This window comes from Paroedura picta, chromosome 7 (assembly GCF_049243985.1).
Source record: "Paroedura picta isolate Pp20150507F chromosome 7, Ppicta_v3.0, whole genome shotgun sequence".
Lineage (NCBI taxonomy): Eukaryota > Metazoa > Chordata > Lepidosauria > Squamata > Gekkonidae > Paroedura > Paroedura picta.
The window spans coordinates 114242644-114260958 of record NC_135375.1 but is presented as its reverse complement, the minus strand read 5'-3'; the positions used below and the strand labels follow the sequence as shown (position 1 = coordinate 114260958).

General features: G+C 46.5%; 1 protein-coding gene across 1 annotated transcript in view; it reads left to right on the top strand.

Moving 5' to 3' along the window:
• TM9SF3 (transmembrane 9 superfamily member 3) overlaps positions 1–16457 on the top strand; it is a 46104-nt gene extending 29647 nt beyond the window's left edge. Inside the window, exons 7-15 of the mRNA XM_077346047.1 lie at positions 2413–2579; positions 7186–7280; positions 10215–10345; positions 12367–12506; positions 13082–13150; positions 13263–13409; positions 13670–13753; positions 13908–13984; positions 15183–16457. Of these exons, the coding sequence (XP_077202162.1) occupies positions 2413–2579; positions 7186–7280; positions 10215–10345; positions 12367–12506; positions 13082–13150; positions 13263–13409; positions 13670–13753; positions 13908–13984; positions 15183–15250 (978 nt within the window). The 3' untranslated portion in view covers positions 15251–16457. The remainder of the gene's footprint in view (positions 1–2412; positions 2580–7185; positions 7281–10214; positions 10346–12366; positions 12507–13081; positions 13151–13262; positions 13410–13669; positions 13754–13907; positions 13985–15182) is intronic.
• Positions 16458–18315: the final 1858 nt, after the last annotated feature.

Sequence of the window (18315 nt, the reverse complement as noted above, 5' to 3'; positions counted from 1 at the left end):
TGTATGTTCAGAATTGTATGCTGGCTCACAGCACTGTATAAAATACATAATAAATACATACATATAAATACATTTAAAACATTTTGAAATCAGTCCACTTAATTTAGTTAAAAACTATATAATGTCACCACCTTCTCTCTGGCAGGAGACATAACGTGCCTTCTCAGTGTTGAATTGGCAGAGGCCTTAATAATAGTCAAGAGTTGTTAAATGCTTTCAGTAGGGAGGCCAGATACTGTCAGACAATTTTAGGTCCCAGCCATAGGCTTGGTGGAACAGGCCCTGTGGATTTGTTTAATGTCCTGCAGGGCCCTCATCTCACTCAGCAGGTAGCTAACAGCTAGCCAAGAGGCAAGCACTTCTTTTTTTTGCCTACAACTCTGCTCTGAGCCCATGTCTTCATCTTTCTAATGGTGCATGTAATCCTGAAGAGCTGGAAACAGGCACCTGGCTTTCATCTTCTGGATGACATCTGGGAGGTAGAGGTGAATCTGTGCAAGCTCTTGGCTGTATGTCTTGGCCTGCTTGTACCTCCCCCTCTTGAAAGGCAGCTTCTGCTGCCTTTGGCCTGGCTGTGCTGGCCCCTTCCTTCCTCCTCTGAGGAGTCCTCAACATTGCTGAGTCCTAGCTGACCCATAACAATTTTGCTTTCCTTCTGTGGGGTGTGGCCACCACCAGCCTTCTCACCCATGGACACGTACAAGGCCAGCTGAGTTTTTAGAAAAGGTCCTTTTTCTCAAGCAAGATGCCTCCCTAGGAGAAAGCAGAGATGTGCACTTAATCTAACAAGCAGTTTAAAAAATCAATTTGTCTTATAAAGCCATTATAAAGTTCAAGTTGTGTGCAGACAACTCACACCCTACCCGATTGGCCTTCAGGAGTGTCCACTTTCTCATGGAGGAAAAATGGTGGGTCTATCCCACCCCCGGCCTCCTCATCCTCTTCCACCTCCTTCCTGCTGGAAGAAGAGCCAGACCCCTCTGGTGGCCCTCTTCCCAAAGGTAAACTGGGCCAGAGAGTGGAGTGCCTGGCAGGGAGGAAGAGGATCACCCTGCCGTCCAGCCCCAGGACACTGAGCCCGGCCTCTATGCCCACTCAAAATCATGGGGGTGGAAGAAGATCCAGCCTTTTCCCCCAGGCCTCATGGCCTATGCAGTCTCCAGAGTCAGGAAGTTGGGAGACGTAGGAAAGGCCACCCATCAGCCCCACGGGGACCAATGTGGATCTTTGGCATCTTTCCATGCACCCACCCCAAATGTGGGGCCAGAGTTGGAGAAAATGTTGCCTGCCAGCCCCATAGAGTCCAGGGCAGCCTTTGGGCATTGCTCTGTGCATTCCCTCCTCCGATTGTGGGGGGTGCAGGAAAGCCTTCCTTCCCTTTTACTCATTCTCTTTCTCACTCCCTCTTTCCCTCTCTCTTTCTTTTGCTCTCTCTAACTTCCTTCTTTTATCCCCTTTACTTCCTTCCTTCCTTCGTTTTTCTTTCTCCCTCCCTATCTCCTCCTTCCTTCCTTTCTCTCTCCCCCTTTCTCTACTTTCCTTTGTTCCTCCCTCCCTCCCTCCTATGTGGAGCTATGTGGTTGGGTGTGGCCAAGGTTCTGCTTGGGAAAGCATTTGAACCTCCTTGACAGTCATCCATTTCCTTCTTTTTGACAACCATCAGTTTTAATATAAACTAAAGTGCAAACAGTCTGTGTATGCAAATATTATAATTCAAACCATGGTTTTGATTGGAGCTCAGAGACAAAAGTGGCCTCAGTTGCCCCTTTATTTCCAGATTCTTAGGTTAAATGATGTTACCTGCATTATTGTGAAATCAGTGGGTATCGTCTTTGGTCTCTGAGGTCGCATGGGCATAATTTATATGTGGAACAAACAACGACAGCAGTGAAATAAAGAATAAGTGAACATAAATCTAAAATTAGACAGGGCAAAGAGTGTCAATCAAAACCATTGTTTGAATTATACTGTTTGCGTGCGCGTGCTGTTGGTACTTTGGTTTATGTTTTTGATATGGAAATACATCTACTGGTGCGCTCCCTGAAACGGAAATGATTACAGACATGACGTCTGTTTGTCCCGCCCCAGGGAGTGCGCCAGTAGATGGACAGCGGTTGGCCAGGCCCGGCAAAACCCTGCTCGCTACGCTGCCGCCACCCACCTTCCATGGCCAGTCCTGCCATCAGGCGTGTGGGGACTGGCACAAAGGAGGAGGAGGAGGAGGCGGTGGCAAAGCAAGCGGGGCTCAGTGCCAGCCCTGCCCATCTGCCGCCTCTGCTGCCCATCTTCAGTGGCCGGCCCCACACTCCTTCCGGAGTTTCCACATAATTCTTGGAAAATTTTATTGTACATTTCCATGTATCCTCTTGTGATTGTTGTAGCTGTTGATTTTAAACCATTTTCCTTGGGCAGGACAGAGATTTAGGTGACGAATATGGTTGGAAACAAGTCCATGGAGATGTCTTCAGACCATCCAGTCACCCTTTAATATTTTCATCGCTTATTGGGTCTGGCTGCCAAATCTTTGCAGTTTCTTTCATAGTAATCATTGTGGCCATGCTGGAGGATTTATACACCGAGTGAGTATTTCTTTGCTATATTTGTCTTGTATTAAAATATCTTGAACTTTATCCAATAAGCCAGTTTACATGCACACAAAATGGAGTTTTGGAATATGGCTTTTCTTGGGGTACCAAAAGAGGTGGGCAGCTACCACTGCACACACGGATTTTTATATGCTTTCATTGCACAGGGTCCTTGAGCTGTAGTGAAGGTACGCAAGGGAACTGCACAATTCTAGGGCTATGTCAAGTGCTACTAGTAGGAGAACTAAGCACAGAGGCAGCCAATAGTTAGCTGTTACTCACTTGGTTTCAGTCAGGTGTCTCTGTAGTGATGGGACAAGACAAAACTTCCCTGGTTCTTCCCGCCTGTAGCCTGCTGTGACCCCCCCTGCCCCCCACATTGTTCCTCCAGGCCTTCAGAATAGGCATAGGGATAAGGTGGGACCTGCAGGAGTAGGGAGGGGGAATGGGTGAAAAATCTCCCCTCCCTTTCTGCTAACAAACATGCCTTCCACAAGTGGAAAATATGGTCAGCATTTAAGCCAACCTGTGTGAGAAGACCAGGTCATCCTCTTTTGAAAATTGTCTTCTCTGCCCATGCACACACACATGCTGGCTTTCTGGAATATGGTATGGAGGATGGTCTTGTTTTCCTTGACCACCCGTGTCAAAAAACATCTTTGTTACAGTACAGAGTGCAGCTCTAGTTATCTTTCACATTTGCACTTTAAAACACGGGCAAGTAGTTTTTTCTCCCCCTCACTGGCAGTGTTCAAGCAAAGGTTGGATACACACTTTTCTTGGACGCTTTAGGATGCTTTGGGCTGATCCTGCGTTGAGCAGGGGGTTGGACTAGATGGCCTGTATGGCCCCTTCCAACTCTATGATTCTGTGATTCTGTGTTTGACTTGCATCTAATTTGTAACTTTAGGGACTTTTCAGCTTTAGCTTGGGTAGAAGGTGGCCTTTGACAGTTGCCTTCTGGTGAATGTATGTGGAACACAGCATTTTCAGTGTCCTCCTCCTAAGCAAAGTTACACCCTCCTAAGTCCACAGAAGTCAGTGTAGTTAGAAGGGTGTGTTTATGCTGATGGAGGGGGGAGTTGCCTCTGCATGGATCCAAGTGCCTTAGTTCAGCATTTACAAGGAGTGAGAATTGCTTTCAAGTGATCAAGCACTGATACATAACAAAATTTGTGTGTGTGAGTAGACAGGCTTGTAATTTTTGAGGAAACATTTCTTAGCAGAAGGTAGTAAAACACAAACATGCGTTTCCTTCCCAATTAAGAGGGCCTTTTGGCAAACAGCCCTTGAGTGATTGGGGGGGGGGGTTCTTTTGCAATTGGCCAGCAGTTGCACTAAATCACATGTTTGTGCAGTTTTTATTTGTTTGTTTGTTTATTTATTTATCATACTTCTATACCGCCCTCCCCGGAGGCTCAGGGCGGTTTACATTACAACAGAGAACCATACATAGAACAGTCTGTAGAACATGTACATCGATAACCAACAATTGCAACCAAACACAACACAGTATAACAGTAAACAATCGTAATACAAACAGGTCCAGGGCTTGTTGATGGGATTCTGAGGGGGGGTGGGGGGGAGCAGGGGCCCTTGGTCGCTGTAGATTACGCCTGGTCTCGGCCAAATGCCTGGTGGAGGAGCTCCTTTTTGCAGGCCCTGCGGAACTGTTTAAGCTCCGTCAGGGCCCTGATCTCCTCTGGAGATCAAGTCCTTAGTCCATATCAAGTCCTTAGTCCGTATGATATTTTCCTTTGCCTTTTATGACCCTCAATGTAAATTTTACATGAAGAGTTTTTTAGCCAAGCATACTAATACTTCTGACTCAGTTAAACTCCATGGTCTTCTTGTCAAAACGGTGCCTGAAAGACTTGAGAAGACAGCCAATTTTTTACAGAGTGTTCAGTTTACTAATGAAAGTCACAGTTAACGTTTTGTCTGTAATTTTATCAGTTTTATGTATTACTATTAACTGGACTTCTTTTGTATAATGCCAATAAAGGTCTTGTTTATACTAGGGGCCAAGCCCGTTGCATTCAGGAATACAACAGGTGCTAGATTGGGGGGTGGGGTGCAAGAACTCTGTGGACAGCCTCCCCCTCCCCCCAGGACCTGGAAAGGCTGCAGGCAGCTGTTAGGGAACTCACTGGCAGGGGCAGCTCTCATGCAGCAGGGATCTGCAGCCTCCAAGCCTCGGAGGGAAGTGGAAGGACATGGGGGACAGAAGGTGATTGGCTGGCCGCTGGACAGACAGGCAAGCCGATTGGAGGAGGAGGCACTCAGGGATGGGACAGCTGCCCTGAGTGGGTGTAAGGCACTGAGTGGCCCTTAAGCCATGAGACACATTTCTCCTCCAAGGCCTTAACAGAAATATATTATGTGAAACAGATGTGCACTTTGTATGACGTTCTTTAGCAGGTGTAATTCTCCTGCTCCTGTCATACAGCAGTGGAATTCAGCCAAGATTAAGTCTGTGTGAGAGAGGAGGATTGTGCAGCCATGTGTGTGAGGGGTGATTTCCCTGTCCATTCTTGGGTGCTGATGGGTGGGCGTCAGATGCAACAAGCCACCTGTGCCTGATGCGGCAGGTTCATGAAGTGCTGCGGCTACCGTCATGTTGTTCATTGTGCTTGTGGCTTCTTGGTCACAGGCGGTCATGTAGGATGAAGCACCCAGCAATGTTTCCTGGGAGATAAGACCACCCTTCTGAGTCCCAGTGTGTTCCTACTGTGGGATAGAAGGCAGGGTTTCTGAGTCAGGGTTTTGTCTGAAGCTCGATATAAAAAGAGGAGGAGACTGCTGCAAGTTTTCTCCCAGGCAAGATTTTCCCAAGGAGAAGGGCACCCAGTCTCTCAAATATCTCTGTTTGCGCGTCTATGTGTGTGTTTGTGAGATAGAGGGAGAAGGAGAGAGAGAGTGAAGTGCCATCAAGGCACAGCTGACTTATGGCAACTCCAAGCAAAGGGCTTTTGGGGCAAGTGTGAAGCACATGTGGTTTGCCTCTGCAGAGGCTTCCTTGGTGGTCTCCCTGCTTAGATTCTGAGATTGGGCTGTACCGTGTTGCCTTCCCTCCTCCAAACCTATGTAAAGCTCTGCGAATGCTGAGATACAATTCCACCAGATACAAGGGTTCTGGAAGAGGCTATAAGGCAAGAAGTTAATTAAAAGGCTTCTTGATGTTCTTCTGGTCATAGAATCCTAGAGTGGGAAGGGGCCACACAGGCCATCTAGTCCCACCCCCTGCTCAGTGCAGGATCAGCCTCCAGCATCCAGGAGAAGGATCTGTCCAGCCGCTGCTTGAAGACTGTCAGTGAGGGGGAGCTCCCCACCTCCTGAGGCAGCCCATTCCATGGCTGAACTAGACTCCTAGAATCCTAGAGTGGGAAGAGGCCACAGAGGCCATCTAGTCCCATCTCCTGCTCAGTGCAGGATCAGCCTGAAGCATCCAGGAGAAGGACCTGTCCAGCCGCTGCTTGAAGACAGCCAGTGAGGGGGAGCTCACCACCTCCTTAGGCAGCCAACTACTCTTAACTGTGAAAATATTTTTCCTAATATCTAGCTGATAATCAGTCTCCACATAGTTTAAACCCACATAGTTTAAACCCATCCTCTCCTCTGCTGCCAACAGGAACCTTTCCCTGCCCTCCTCTGACAACCTTTAAAACACTTAAAGACTGCAATCCTGTCCCCCCTCAACCTCCTTTTCTCCAGGCTGAACTTTCCCAAGTCTCTCAGCCTTTCCTCACAGGGCTTGGTCAAGTGCTTGCACTCGAAAGCTCACGCCTTGAATAAATCTTTGTTGGTCTTAAAGGTGCCACTGGACTCTGATTGTGTTTTGTCATGTTACATTATGATTGTTATGCCAGGGGTAGTCAAACTGCGGCCCTCCAGATGTCCATGGACTATAATTCCCAGGAGCCCCTGCCAGCAAATGCTGGCAGAGGCTCCTGGGAATTGTAGTCCATGGACATCTGGAGGGCCGCAGTTTGACTACCCCTGTGTTATGCCATGTTATGATTGTTGTTTACTGCATTGTTATAATATTCTGGGTAACTGTTCTACAACGTTTAATGTAAACCGCCCAGAGCCATAGGGAAGGCCGGCATAAAAGGTATCCCCTGTGCAAGCACCGAGTCATGTCTGACCGAGTCATGTCTGGCATAGAAATCGAAATAAATAAATAAGGACCTTCTTTGCCGTGTTTTGCAAACCTAATAAGCCCTGCTGCTCAGGAAGTTTACCACACAGGGAAAACAGCAGCCACTCTTGAGAGATATGAGAGAACCCCTTTAACTGTAAGGTAATTGAGATCTTGGAAATCTGAGTTGTTCAGAGATTGCATTTTAACATTGTAATGTAATTTGATGCTCCTTATTCCAAGTAATGTCCAATTACACCAGTTAATTGTTGCACGCTAGTAGTAGCTGTATCTGATTCTTGAAGCAGTTTCTCTTCGGGACAGATGCTGCACCGTCCCATTTGACAGCAGGTTTTTTTGTTCTTATCTGTTACAAAGCTGTCATTTTCCTTCCCGAGTGGATGCTTGCTGTAATAGGAGGTCATCCTTGTCACCAAAAATACATGTCTTCCGTTTCAGGAGAGGATCAATGCTCAGCACTGCCATTTTTGTTTACGCTGCAACTTCCCCGGTGAACGGCTACTTCGGAGGAAGCCTTTACGCCAGACAAGGAGGTATTTGGTTTGGCTTGTTTAAAATTATTACTGTTTTAACTTTTTAAAGGTAAAGGTCAAGGTATCCCCTGTGCAAGCACCGAGTCTTGTCTGACCCTTGGGGTGACGCCCTCTAGCGTTTTCATGGCAGACTCAATACGGGGTGGTTTTACAGGGCCTTCCCCAGTCATTACCGTTTACCCCCCAGCAAGCTGGGTACTCATTTTACCAACCTCGGAAGGATGGAAGGCTGAGTCAACCTTGAGCCGGCTGCTGGGATTGAACTCCCAGCCTCATGGTCAGAGCTTCAGACAGCATGTTGGCTGCCTTACCACTCTGCGCCACAAGAGGTTCTTCTTAACTCTTTACCTGCGTTGTATTAAAAAGAATTTGGGGAGGACTTTAGGCTTGCTTCCCAAGACTGCCGTGGACTTCTTGGGATTATCTGCACCAGTAAACCTTCCCTCGGGTTTTTAAGAGAGCTTTAGGCCAAGGCAAATATCTGTTAAGTATGTTTCAGATCAAATGAACATGATGGCCAAAGGTTAATGTTACCAGCAGTATTTTCACTAGAGGCTGAGCAGGCTTGGAAAAGAATGGAACGCTACAGACAGTACTACTACTACTACTACTACTACTACTACTACTACTACTACTACTAATAAAGCATCATAGGTAGTATCAGTTGCAGAGTGTCTGTTTCCGGGGGAGAGAGTGAAAACATGCCAACAGGAGGCATGGAGTGGGAGGGAGACAGGTGACCAGGCTGGAAGAGAGACAACCTTGCAACTGAGAGGGCTGACAACACCCAGCCGCCTGCCGCCACTGGGGAAGACACGGAGCCCTCTTGCCCAGCTAGTTTAGAGTTTGGGGTTCGCGTGTCACTAATATGCGGATGATGCCAAGCTCTATCTCCTGACGGACAGTCAGCCAGATGTCCCTCCAACCACATTGGTCCGATGTTCAGAGGCAGTGATGGAGTGGCTTAAAGCAAGTTGTCTCATACTGAACCCTTCAAAGACAGAGGTCCTCTGGTGGGGTGGAAGGGACCAGAACAGGACGGGGTGCATCTCACAACTGCATAGTTGGCCAGGAACCTGGGAGTGGTTTTTGATGCCTCATTAACAATGGAGTCACAAAGGTAGCTCCACAGGCATTTCCCCCCCCATCACACACACACACACACACACACACACACACACACCAAGTTAGGCTACTAGTGACCCATCAGGCCCCAGAGCACCTAGCCACTGATTCATGCAGTGATCACCTGCAGGCTTGATTACTGTAACTTGCTCTGTGTGGGCCTACCCTTGACTCTGCGGCTGTCAGGATTCTTACACGAACTTGCAGATAACAACAATCGAAACAATTGAGTACAGTTGTTGGAATGTGATGCTGCATCCAGGAAGACTCCAGTTCCCATCTGTGCTTGCTGAAAACCTTCCAGGCTAGTCACAGCCTCTCCCTCAGCCTAACTTACCTCACAGGTTGTTGTGGGGATAAAAATGAGGGACAATTTGTTTGTTTTAGGGGTATATTGCTTCCACCTGTTGTGTTGTGGCTACCGCAATATAGTGCAACGCCACATGGGTCAGTAAGGGGACTGTTCGGACCTGGCTATGAAGTCTTGCAAGCCTGGAGTAGCTCCTTTCCATCAGACGCGTACTTTTTCTAACTTGATAGGAAAACCATTCACATAATTAACGTCTAGTCCAGGGGTAGTCAAACTGCGGCCCTCCAGATGTCCATGGACTACAATTCCCAGGGGCCCTTGCCAGCATTCGCTGGCGAATGCTGGCAAGGGCTCCTGGGAATTGTAGTCCGTGGACATCTGGAGGGCCGCAGCTTGACTACCCCTGGTCTAGTCGTTTGCAGTGTTTATCTTTCGAGGTGCTTTTTCTTGCTGTTACAATTGTTAGAAGGCGAGGGACAGGGCTACGTTCACAAGGGATCCTTTGCTTTAATTGTGCGAGAAAAAGCATCTCACCGAGCCAGTCTTCAATCAGAGCCTCGCTAAGAATCCTGCCTGACAGTGCTGAACCGAAAATTGAGCTTGGTGTGCTAATGCCTACAACAACACTTACCTAATTGACAATAAGAATACTAATAATTGTTCAAACTAATTGTAAAGAATGTCATGATGGAGTTGCAGCTATCTTGTACTGAAATCTTTGCAAGTCGTATGGCTCACCATCAGCCAGAAATTCATTTGAACGCAAACCAGATAAGATCACGAGAATGAGGAAACAAAGGTTCTTTGGGTCTTCTGTTTGCAAACAAGTAATCAGCTAGATGCACCTGATGTCACATTGTAGAAAAAAACTGCACATTGCTATCCCGGGATTCCGCAGAATAGAAAAGAAAGAATGGGAGAAGATCACAAAAGACCAAGACCTAGTTAAAATACTCTGGGAGAAGAAGGTGACCATTGAGCCAGTGGTCACTGGAGTCTTGGAGCAGTGCCTAGAAGTCTCCAGAAACACCTGTGTACATTCTGAGCATTGAGCAAATAACACAGCTCCCAAAAACAGTTGTTTGGAACAGCAAGAATCCTGCCAAGATACCTCTTCAGTTCCCAAGAACTTGGCTAGATCTCAGATCAGGGGTAGTCAAATGGCGGCCCTCCAGATGTCCATGGACTACAATTCCCATTCGCTGGCAGGGGCTTCTGGGAATTGTAGTCCATGGACATCTAGAGGGCCGCAGTTTGACTACCCCTGTCCCAGATAATAGAACACCATCTACTTGTCAGATATATAACCGCGGCATCTCATAATTGCAGCCATATCCATGGGGTCCCTTGTGCCCATCTTGTAGCTTCTCAATAATTGCACCCAGCCAGTGGTGTTTGTTGGAGGGGTGGGGGTGGGGGTGGGGGGGTAGTTGCAATGACATAAGAAAGGAGCCAAGTACTTCTGAGTCTCCAATGCATTGGAATGTTTCTTCCTGCAGGAAGGCGGTGGATAAAGCAGATGTTCATTGGGGCATTCCTGATTCCTGCCATGGTTTGTGGCACAGCCTTCTTCATTAACTTCATTGCTATCTATTACCACGCATCCAGGGCCATCCCCTTTGGGACAATGGTGAGTACTTCAACAGAAAGAAAGGAAATAGAAAAAAAACGTAAAAGATTCTTGTAGGGGGAAAATCGTAAATATATATATGAAAACCCCAAAGTGTTTTGTGTCAAGGCCCTGTGTTCTTCAACATATTTATGAAGGAATAGAGGGGGTGCTTATTAAATTTACAGTCGATACTAAACTGGAAGGTGTAGCAAACACAGAAGAAAACAGAATTAGGATACAGGAGAATCTTAACTGGCTGGAAAACAGGGCTAAAATGAATAATGAATTTCAATAGTGAAAAATGTAAAGTTTCAAATGTAGGTAGGAAAAATCAACAGCATCATTATAGGATGGGGGAGACTTCTCTTGGCAGGAGTACGTGTGAAAAGGATCTGGGGGTCTTACTAGACCGGACACTAAACATGTCAGCAGTGTGACTCGGTAGCTAAAAAGGAAAATAGGATTTTGGGCTGTATCAAATGGAGTATCGTGTCCAGATCTTGGGGGGAGATGGTACTCGAATTCGGCCTCCCTTGGCGTACTGTGTTCAGTTTTCGGCACCACAGTTGAAGAGGGATTTAGACAAACTGGAGAATCCAGAGGAGGGTAATGAAGATGGTGAGGGGTTTGAAGACCAAGATGAAGAGAAAAAGTTGAGGGAGCTTGGCCTGTTTAGTCTGGAGAGAAGGCAACTAAGAGGCAATATGATAACCATCTTCAAATGCTTGAAGGGCTGTCATATAGAAAATGGAGCAGAGTTGTTTTCTGGGTGGGCAGGTAGTTGTGAATTTCCTGCATCTGCAGGGGGTTGGACTAGATGGCCTTCAAGGTCCCTTCCAACTCTTATTAAACACAAGTAGGGTTGGTTTCATTTTCTGTTTTGATGCAGTGAGTGTTTCCAAGATCTAAAGGGGATACTGAAACACTCTCTATTGCAGAACCATATTTAGAAACCAACAAAGGTTGAAAATATAAACATTGCCATTCAGCAAAGGGTGACAGTCTGCCAACTGGTCCAAAGTAAAAAGCTCGAATCCTTCCATAGAGAACATATCTTCCCAAATTTTAGTTCTGGATTGGCCCACTAATTTAGTGTGTCAAAATGGATCCAACTGGTATAGTTGCGACGTTATTATTCGTCATTGTTCTCTAGCCGTAGAAATTGCAGGAGGATTAGGATCTGTGTGCATTCCATTTAAAGAAGGGCAACAGGCACAAACCCCCTTAAGATCCCTAGTAAGATTGAGCACTTTGGCTGCTTTGGCTAGCACCGACGCCCGAGGAAGCCAGCACTGCGGAGGGGAGGGGCAGCGGCGGTACGCTAGCCAGCACCCCTCCGCACTTTGGCACTGGCCACCTCGGGCATCAGTGCTCGCTAAAGCATACCGGAGTGCTCAACCTTAACCCCTAGTTGGATAGTTAGAGGAGAAATTCCAAGAGTAAGTACGAATTAACAGATACGCCTGATGATGCCACCTAAGATCAGGTAGTCAAATCTTCCTCCTCTAAAAGGGAACTGCATCTCGAAGACGTCCAAAGTGGTAAGGAACCCTGCGGAAATTTCCAAAACAAAGTATTAATTTTATGAATATAACTAGACTAGAAGGTAAGAATTTGTCTATAATAAAAATATACATAATTGGATCAGGTTAACTTATGTTTGAAATGTTTCAATATGGTTAAAATTAATTTTTCTTATAGACCAGGGGTGGCCAAACTGGCAGAGGCTCATGGTAATTTTAGTCCATGGGTATCCAGAGAGTCACAGTTTCACACACACACACACACACCCCTTAATAGACCAACAAGATTTTCTGAGGATAAGCTTTCAAGAGTTAAGACTACCTTGATGACAGGAGCCTTGACTCTTGAAAGTTTATACCCCCAAAATCTTCTTGTTCTCTAAAGCTCTGCCATGCTTAAAAAAAAAAGTTGTAAAATGTTATAAAAATAGCAAGACCAATGATATAATGGATGTTATTTGCTGAGTTCTGGATGCATTTTATATCCGCTCTTCTCGTGTGACTGTGAGTTTACAGGTGGCCGTATGCTGCATCTGCTTCTTCGTCATTCTCCCCTTGAACCTCGTTGGCACAATACTGGGACGGAATCTCTCTGGCCAGCCCAACTTTCCTTGTCGAGTCAACGCCGTTCCTCGTCCCATCCCAGAGAAAAAATGGTGAGGCCCCTATGTCATTTCAATGTGTTCTTGCATGTAGAAGAGTAAGCAGTTGCCGTGTGATATTCCAGAGAGCTCTGGCCATCGGCTGCAACAAATCATTAAGACACCTCCAAGATGTGCTTCTGAGCCGTCCCAGGAAGCTTTGGGACTAGCAGCAGTGGCCTCGTTCAGTGAGTGTATTTCCCAGTGGACTGGCCTTCAAATCCTGAATACTGATTGCCTGTCAAACATGGCGGCCCTTTGATGAAAATGTACAGGATTCCAAAGAAATTCCCTGGATGCCAAGGATCTGGGCTCCCAGAAGGGTCTAGACCAGGGGTAGTCAAACTGCGGCCCTCCAGATGTCCATGGACTACACTTGCCATGAGCCCCTGCCAGCGAATGCTGGCAGGGGCTCATGGGAAGTGTAGTCCATGGACATCTGGAGGGCCGCAGTTTGACTACCCCTGATCTAGAAGCCTTTCAGAACCTTCTTAAATCAGCTGTGCTCTTCCCTTTGATTTCACTGCATTTCAGAAGAACTCGCTCCATCAGTCCTCTATCAAATGAAGTCAGTCCTGTTTGTTTTTCAGGTTTATGGAACCCGCTGTGATTGTTTGCCTAGGTGGCATTCTCCCGTTTGGATCGATTTTCATTGAAATGTGAGTCTTCTTTTACCTAAAAATAAGCAAACTGTTCACTGCCTGTCTTGGATAATGCTCATCAGCCTAGTTGAGCTAGAGGCCCATCTGTATTATTTTTTTTTCCTTTTAGGTATTTTATCTTCACCTCCTTCTGGGCTTACAAAATCTATTACGTCTATGGTTTCATGATGCTAGTGCTGGTTATCCTCTGCATTGTGACAGTCTGTGTGACAATCGTGTGTACGTACTTCCTACTAAATGCAGAGGACTATAGGTGGTAAGTGTGTATTTTGTGTTTTGGTTTTAATTGGACAGTCTTAACCAGCAAGCAAGTCTTGGTAAAAAATATTGGCCTTTCTAATTGAAGCGTCTCCAGTGTTAGATGTATTTTTGAAAATACCTTGGCCATTTAGATAGGAAAGGGAAAAAACTGGAAAATTCTCGCAGCGATTCTTGTCCTGGAGGGGGGATGCTGCATTGTTGCAGACCTATTTTCTGCCTAATTGAGAGGTCTGGGTTTGTTTCTTTTTCCTTCAGGCAATGGACAAGTTTTCTGTCAGCTGCTTCGACCGCAATCTATGTTTACATGTATTCCTTTTATTACTATTTTTTCAAGACAAAGTAAGTAGCCTTTGACATTGGCATGTTCCATTTTCGATAATGAAATTTTTATTCTGAAAAACTTCTGATTACTAGATTCAAAATTATCTTGATAAATAGTAAAAACCTCATGTTTTATTTCTCTTTCTCTCTCTCTCTCCCCCCCCTTTCCCAGAATGTATGGCTTGTTTCAGACATCATTTTACTTTGGTTATATGGCAGTATTTAGCACAGCCTTGGGAATAATGTGTGGTAAGTTCTGAATCAGTTCAGTGTCCTGAATCAGTTCAAGTGCTTGACTGGATTTCTCAATTCCATGGGTAATCAGAAGCAGTCTTCCTGGATTTCTAATATCTTAGCATGCTTGATCAAAGGGAAGAGGTCTGTGGATTTTAACATTCTTGCCACACAGGAATGTCCCAAAATGTCTGAATGAATGGATATAATGGATAGTTTCTCATGTGGAGCAGAGCCTGGCCCCCGGCATCTCTACTAACCCAGCTGGGAGGCTTGAGCCAATGCTGTGGTGCTGCCAACTGAACGAGATGCCATCGCACCGGGAGCCTGAGTTGGCTGGGAAACAAGGCTGGCTGCAGCTGTTTCTGTGACCAGCTTCCCCGGGAATCCCTGTGTGCAGGATAGACCCTTAGGATGGCCTGGGCTTGTTAGCTCTTCATAACAGAAATGCTTGGTGTGAGGCCAAGATCCTGTGCGAGCTTCCCAGAGGGCAGTGAGGTGGGGACCTTGCTGGAGTCTCTGCAGTCAGCCCAGACTGGCTGCCCATTGTAAGAAAGCGCAGCCCCACCAGCCAGCTGGGTGGCACAGGGGGCATCCTGCCCAGTGGTAGCCGGGCCAGTGCCCATGCAGGGGTGAAGAACTCCTAAGGCAAACGTGGATCCTTGAACCGCATCTCACTTCTTCCAACTAAGAACATTCCTCATGTTCAGTCCCACCTGCAGAGCGAAAATTGCTTACCTGCCTTATTTTTGTTGTTGTTGATTTCCATCCTCAGCCCATTCCTCTCAATAAAGTATTTTTCATGCTGTAAATGCTCTTCCCTTATAGCCCAGGAGCATAGTTAGGGTCAGGGCACGTTCAGGTTCATGTGTGTGGTTTGTGGTCATGCACGTGGACAGGACCCTGCAGGTCCGTGTCTTCAGCCACTTCCTAGAAGCCTTCATGTTGCAAAGCGTGCCTTGTGAAAATGCATAGAAACACTGACTCCGTGCTGAACGGAATCCATGCCAAGCACCGGGAGTCCAGCATGGTCCGTAGGGATCAATAAGTTGGGCACATAATGCCTATTTTGCAGGCCACTTATGAAGTGACACCTCCCCCCCCCCCATGCGTGCACTCTAAATCTGATGGTGCTTCTGTTTCCTGAACCCACAAGTGCTTGCTTAGGTGCCTGGGACTGCGGCTGATCTGGCATTTTGTCTTCTTTCTGCAGGAGCTATCGGCTACATGGGAACAAGTGCCTTTGTTAGAAAAATCTACACTAATGTGAAAATTGACTAAGAAACCTGAACTCTGGAACAGTCAACATTTTGGGGGTGGGGAGGGGAGGGGGCAGAGTCTATAAACTTGCACACCAAAAAGCGCAAGAAGAAACTCGTGTGTAACACTGGGCACTCTGTGGGTCTCTGTTTTGTGGATCATTTAAAGCAACATCTCTGTCATTGATCCTACGTTCTTACTGACATTCTTGAACTATTCTCCGCAAATGCTTGGATTGTATTGAGTAGGCATTACCACAGTACAGGCTAAACTTCCCAAAATGTAGCGCATTAAAGTTGAAATAGACTAGCTCTCTTCAGTGAAGAGGACAAAATTGTATTTAAGCATTTGTTCCATTCAATTAAAACGAAAAGTGAAAAGGCAGTTCTTTAAAACGTAGCTGATCAGTTACTGGTACTCAAAACGCTGTTCTGGAAGGATTCCTTCCCACCGACTTCAATGCTCTTTGACACAGGGTCAAGTAACACTGGGTGCTACCAGGATTAATTAATTGATTAATTAGCGGCGTCATCATAATGCACATGCACACGTTTATTCAGACATGGCAGATAATTAGCATGCAGCATCACTTACCAGTCTAATCGGACCAATTTCCCTTTGATTCATCTTTAAAGGAATATTCAGCTATATCTGAGATCCATCCAAAGAAACTTTGAGTACTAAGGGTGTTCTCTGCACTGTAAGTTGTTTGTACAGTTAGAAAACAAAAATGTTAAAAGAAGATGCAATCTGTTTTTATTAAATACTCGGAGGTCTAGATTAAAACAAATAACTGAATGTCTATAATTTCTCTGTTACTTTTTTTTTCTTTTTTCGGTTAGTTCGTCCCTTCCATCCCCCAAGATTTGGAGTGCTTCTTTGATGATGTAAAAGGGGTAATAAGTGTATAAAACATGAAATAATGTACTTAGATGTAGCTCCCAAATGTATTTGGATGTACAGATTTACTAAAGAATACTTTTTTCTGATGATTCAGTGTACAAATGTGTGGGTTAAGGTGGCTTTTTACATCCTGCCTGCTGTTGCATGAAATATTGGGGGGGGGGGGTCCTCACAGTGTGTGTGTGTCTTGTTTTCTGTCTCAGAAGCAAACACCTGTAATTTATATTGATTTAATTTTGTTTGGTTCTCTCTGGACACTGGTGTAACATCTCGAGCAGTGCTGCTTTTAAGTGTTCAGGAAATGAAAATAAACTTTTCAGACAAATGTTCTGATTGTGGGGGGCAGGGAAGTAGATAAACTTAACTGTTGGTGATATTTCTTTTCAAAAGCACTGCTGCAGAAAATCTATTTCTGTACAATTCTAGTTTACAAAAAGACCGAGGATTTGTCCCAGTTCAGCTGCAGGGTGTGAGATTCTTTGTTCTCTCCAAGAAAAGCCAACCTTCCTTAGAAAAGTGTCTTTATTAGAGCAAAGCAAGTTACTACACTTAAGGCATAGTTAGAACTAACATACAGATTACAGGCCAACACATATAGGGTTCAGGGGAGGTGCCCCCCTTCCTGGGAACATAAAACAGATACCATGTCAAGGACGTCACAACATCTCCGAAACAACTAGGGGTGAGAAAACAATGGAAAGGAGGGAGACCAAACGGATGTGGGAGGGAAAAGGGAGGTGAGGAATGTTAGGGCATCAAGTGCGCTCTGAAAACTACAAAGGGAATTCATCCTTGGGTATCAACTTGGCCTAGGCATGGCAAACTACTAAATCAGGACAGGAATACAAACGACTGAATCATGACAGAAATACATGGGGGGTTCTGACATTCTGCTCCTCCAAGGCCCCTCCCATATCATTCCCACACGGTGCCATGCAGCCAGCTGGGTGGCTTTGGGCTCACCACAGCACTGATAAAGCTGTTCTGACCGAGCAGTGATATCAGGGCTCTCTCAGCCTCACCTACCCCACAGGGTGTCTGTTGTGGGGAGAGGAAAGGGAAGGCGACTGTAAGCCGCTTAGATTCCTTCTGGAAGAGAAAAAGCGGCATATAAGAACCAACTCTTCTTCTAATGAACCAGACCAAAAATTAAATTGATTTTTATTAAGAGAACAATTACCAAATTTGTACACAAATAACAGACACACAAAAGGATGAACGGGGCTGAGATGGTGCATTAGGAGAATATATAAGGAAGACTATAAAGTATAGCTGCCTTGAGGATGTGGAGAAGTCTGTGGTTGGAATGCCCAGCATTTCTGGAAGACGGTGTAGAGCAGGGATTTCCAACCAGAGTTCTGGGGAACACTGTGCTTATGTGGCCGGTGACATCACTGGAGCTCACTTCCCCTGTTGCTCTACAGCAGTGGTTCTCAACCTTGGGGTTGAGACCCCATTTGGGGTCACCTGGCTCCTTCCCCGCGGTGGCGGGCGGCAGAGTGTGGATGCGGTGGGTCTTGGTGGAGCCATGGCAATGGCTGCCTCCACGCCGCCTTGATTGTTGTGCGCAGGTGTGCGCAGATGTGTTTCCAGTGCCCCACTGGCTCCTTCTGCGGCTGCCCAGCCTGCCTGCAGGGTCGCACCTCTGCCTGCTGAGGAATGGGCCGAAACGCTTTGCTCAGCTCTGGCAAGCAAGAGACTCCCTCCCCTCGTGGGTCCAAAGTTGCCCCATCCTGCCCAACTCTGTCTGTGGACACACACACACACACACCGCGGTTAAAGGAAGGAAGTAGAGAAGCAGGGAGCCAAGGGAGCAAGACAAATGCCCAATCCCAGCCCAGAGTAGGACAACAAGCCATGTGAATGCGGTGGTGGTGGCGGCAGCGGTAGCCCCCTCCCCCGGGCAGGGCCCTCAGCCCCCTCCAGTCCCCTCCTGCGGGGGGTCACCATGGGTGGGGTGACTGGTGGAAGTGCCTCCGCAGCATTAGCTGGCAGCTCCTTCGGCTGGGTCCCCGCTGGGCTTCAGCGCCGAAGTTGGGGTCGCAGTGAAGGTTGAGAACTACTCCTGTACAGGCTTAGTCTCCTTCTCCACAATGGAAATGGCAAATGATTGATTGGTTTGCTCCCACATCTTATTTCTGCACCCAGTTCTCTGAAGGGGTAGGTCACCACTTCTGGGGTTC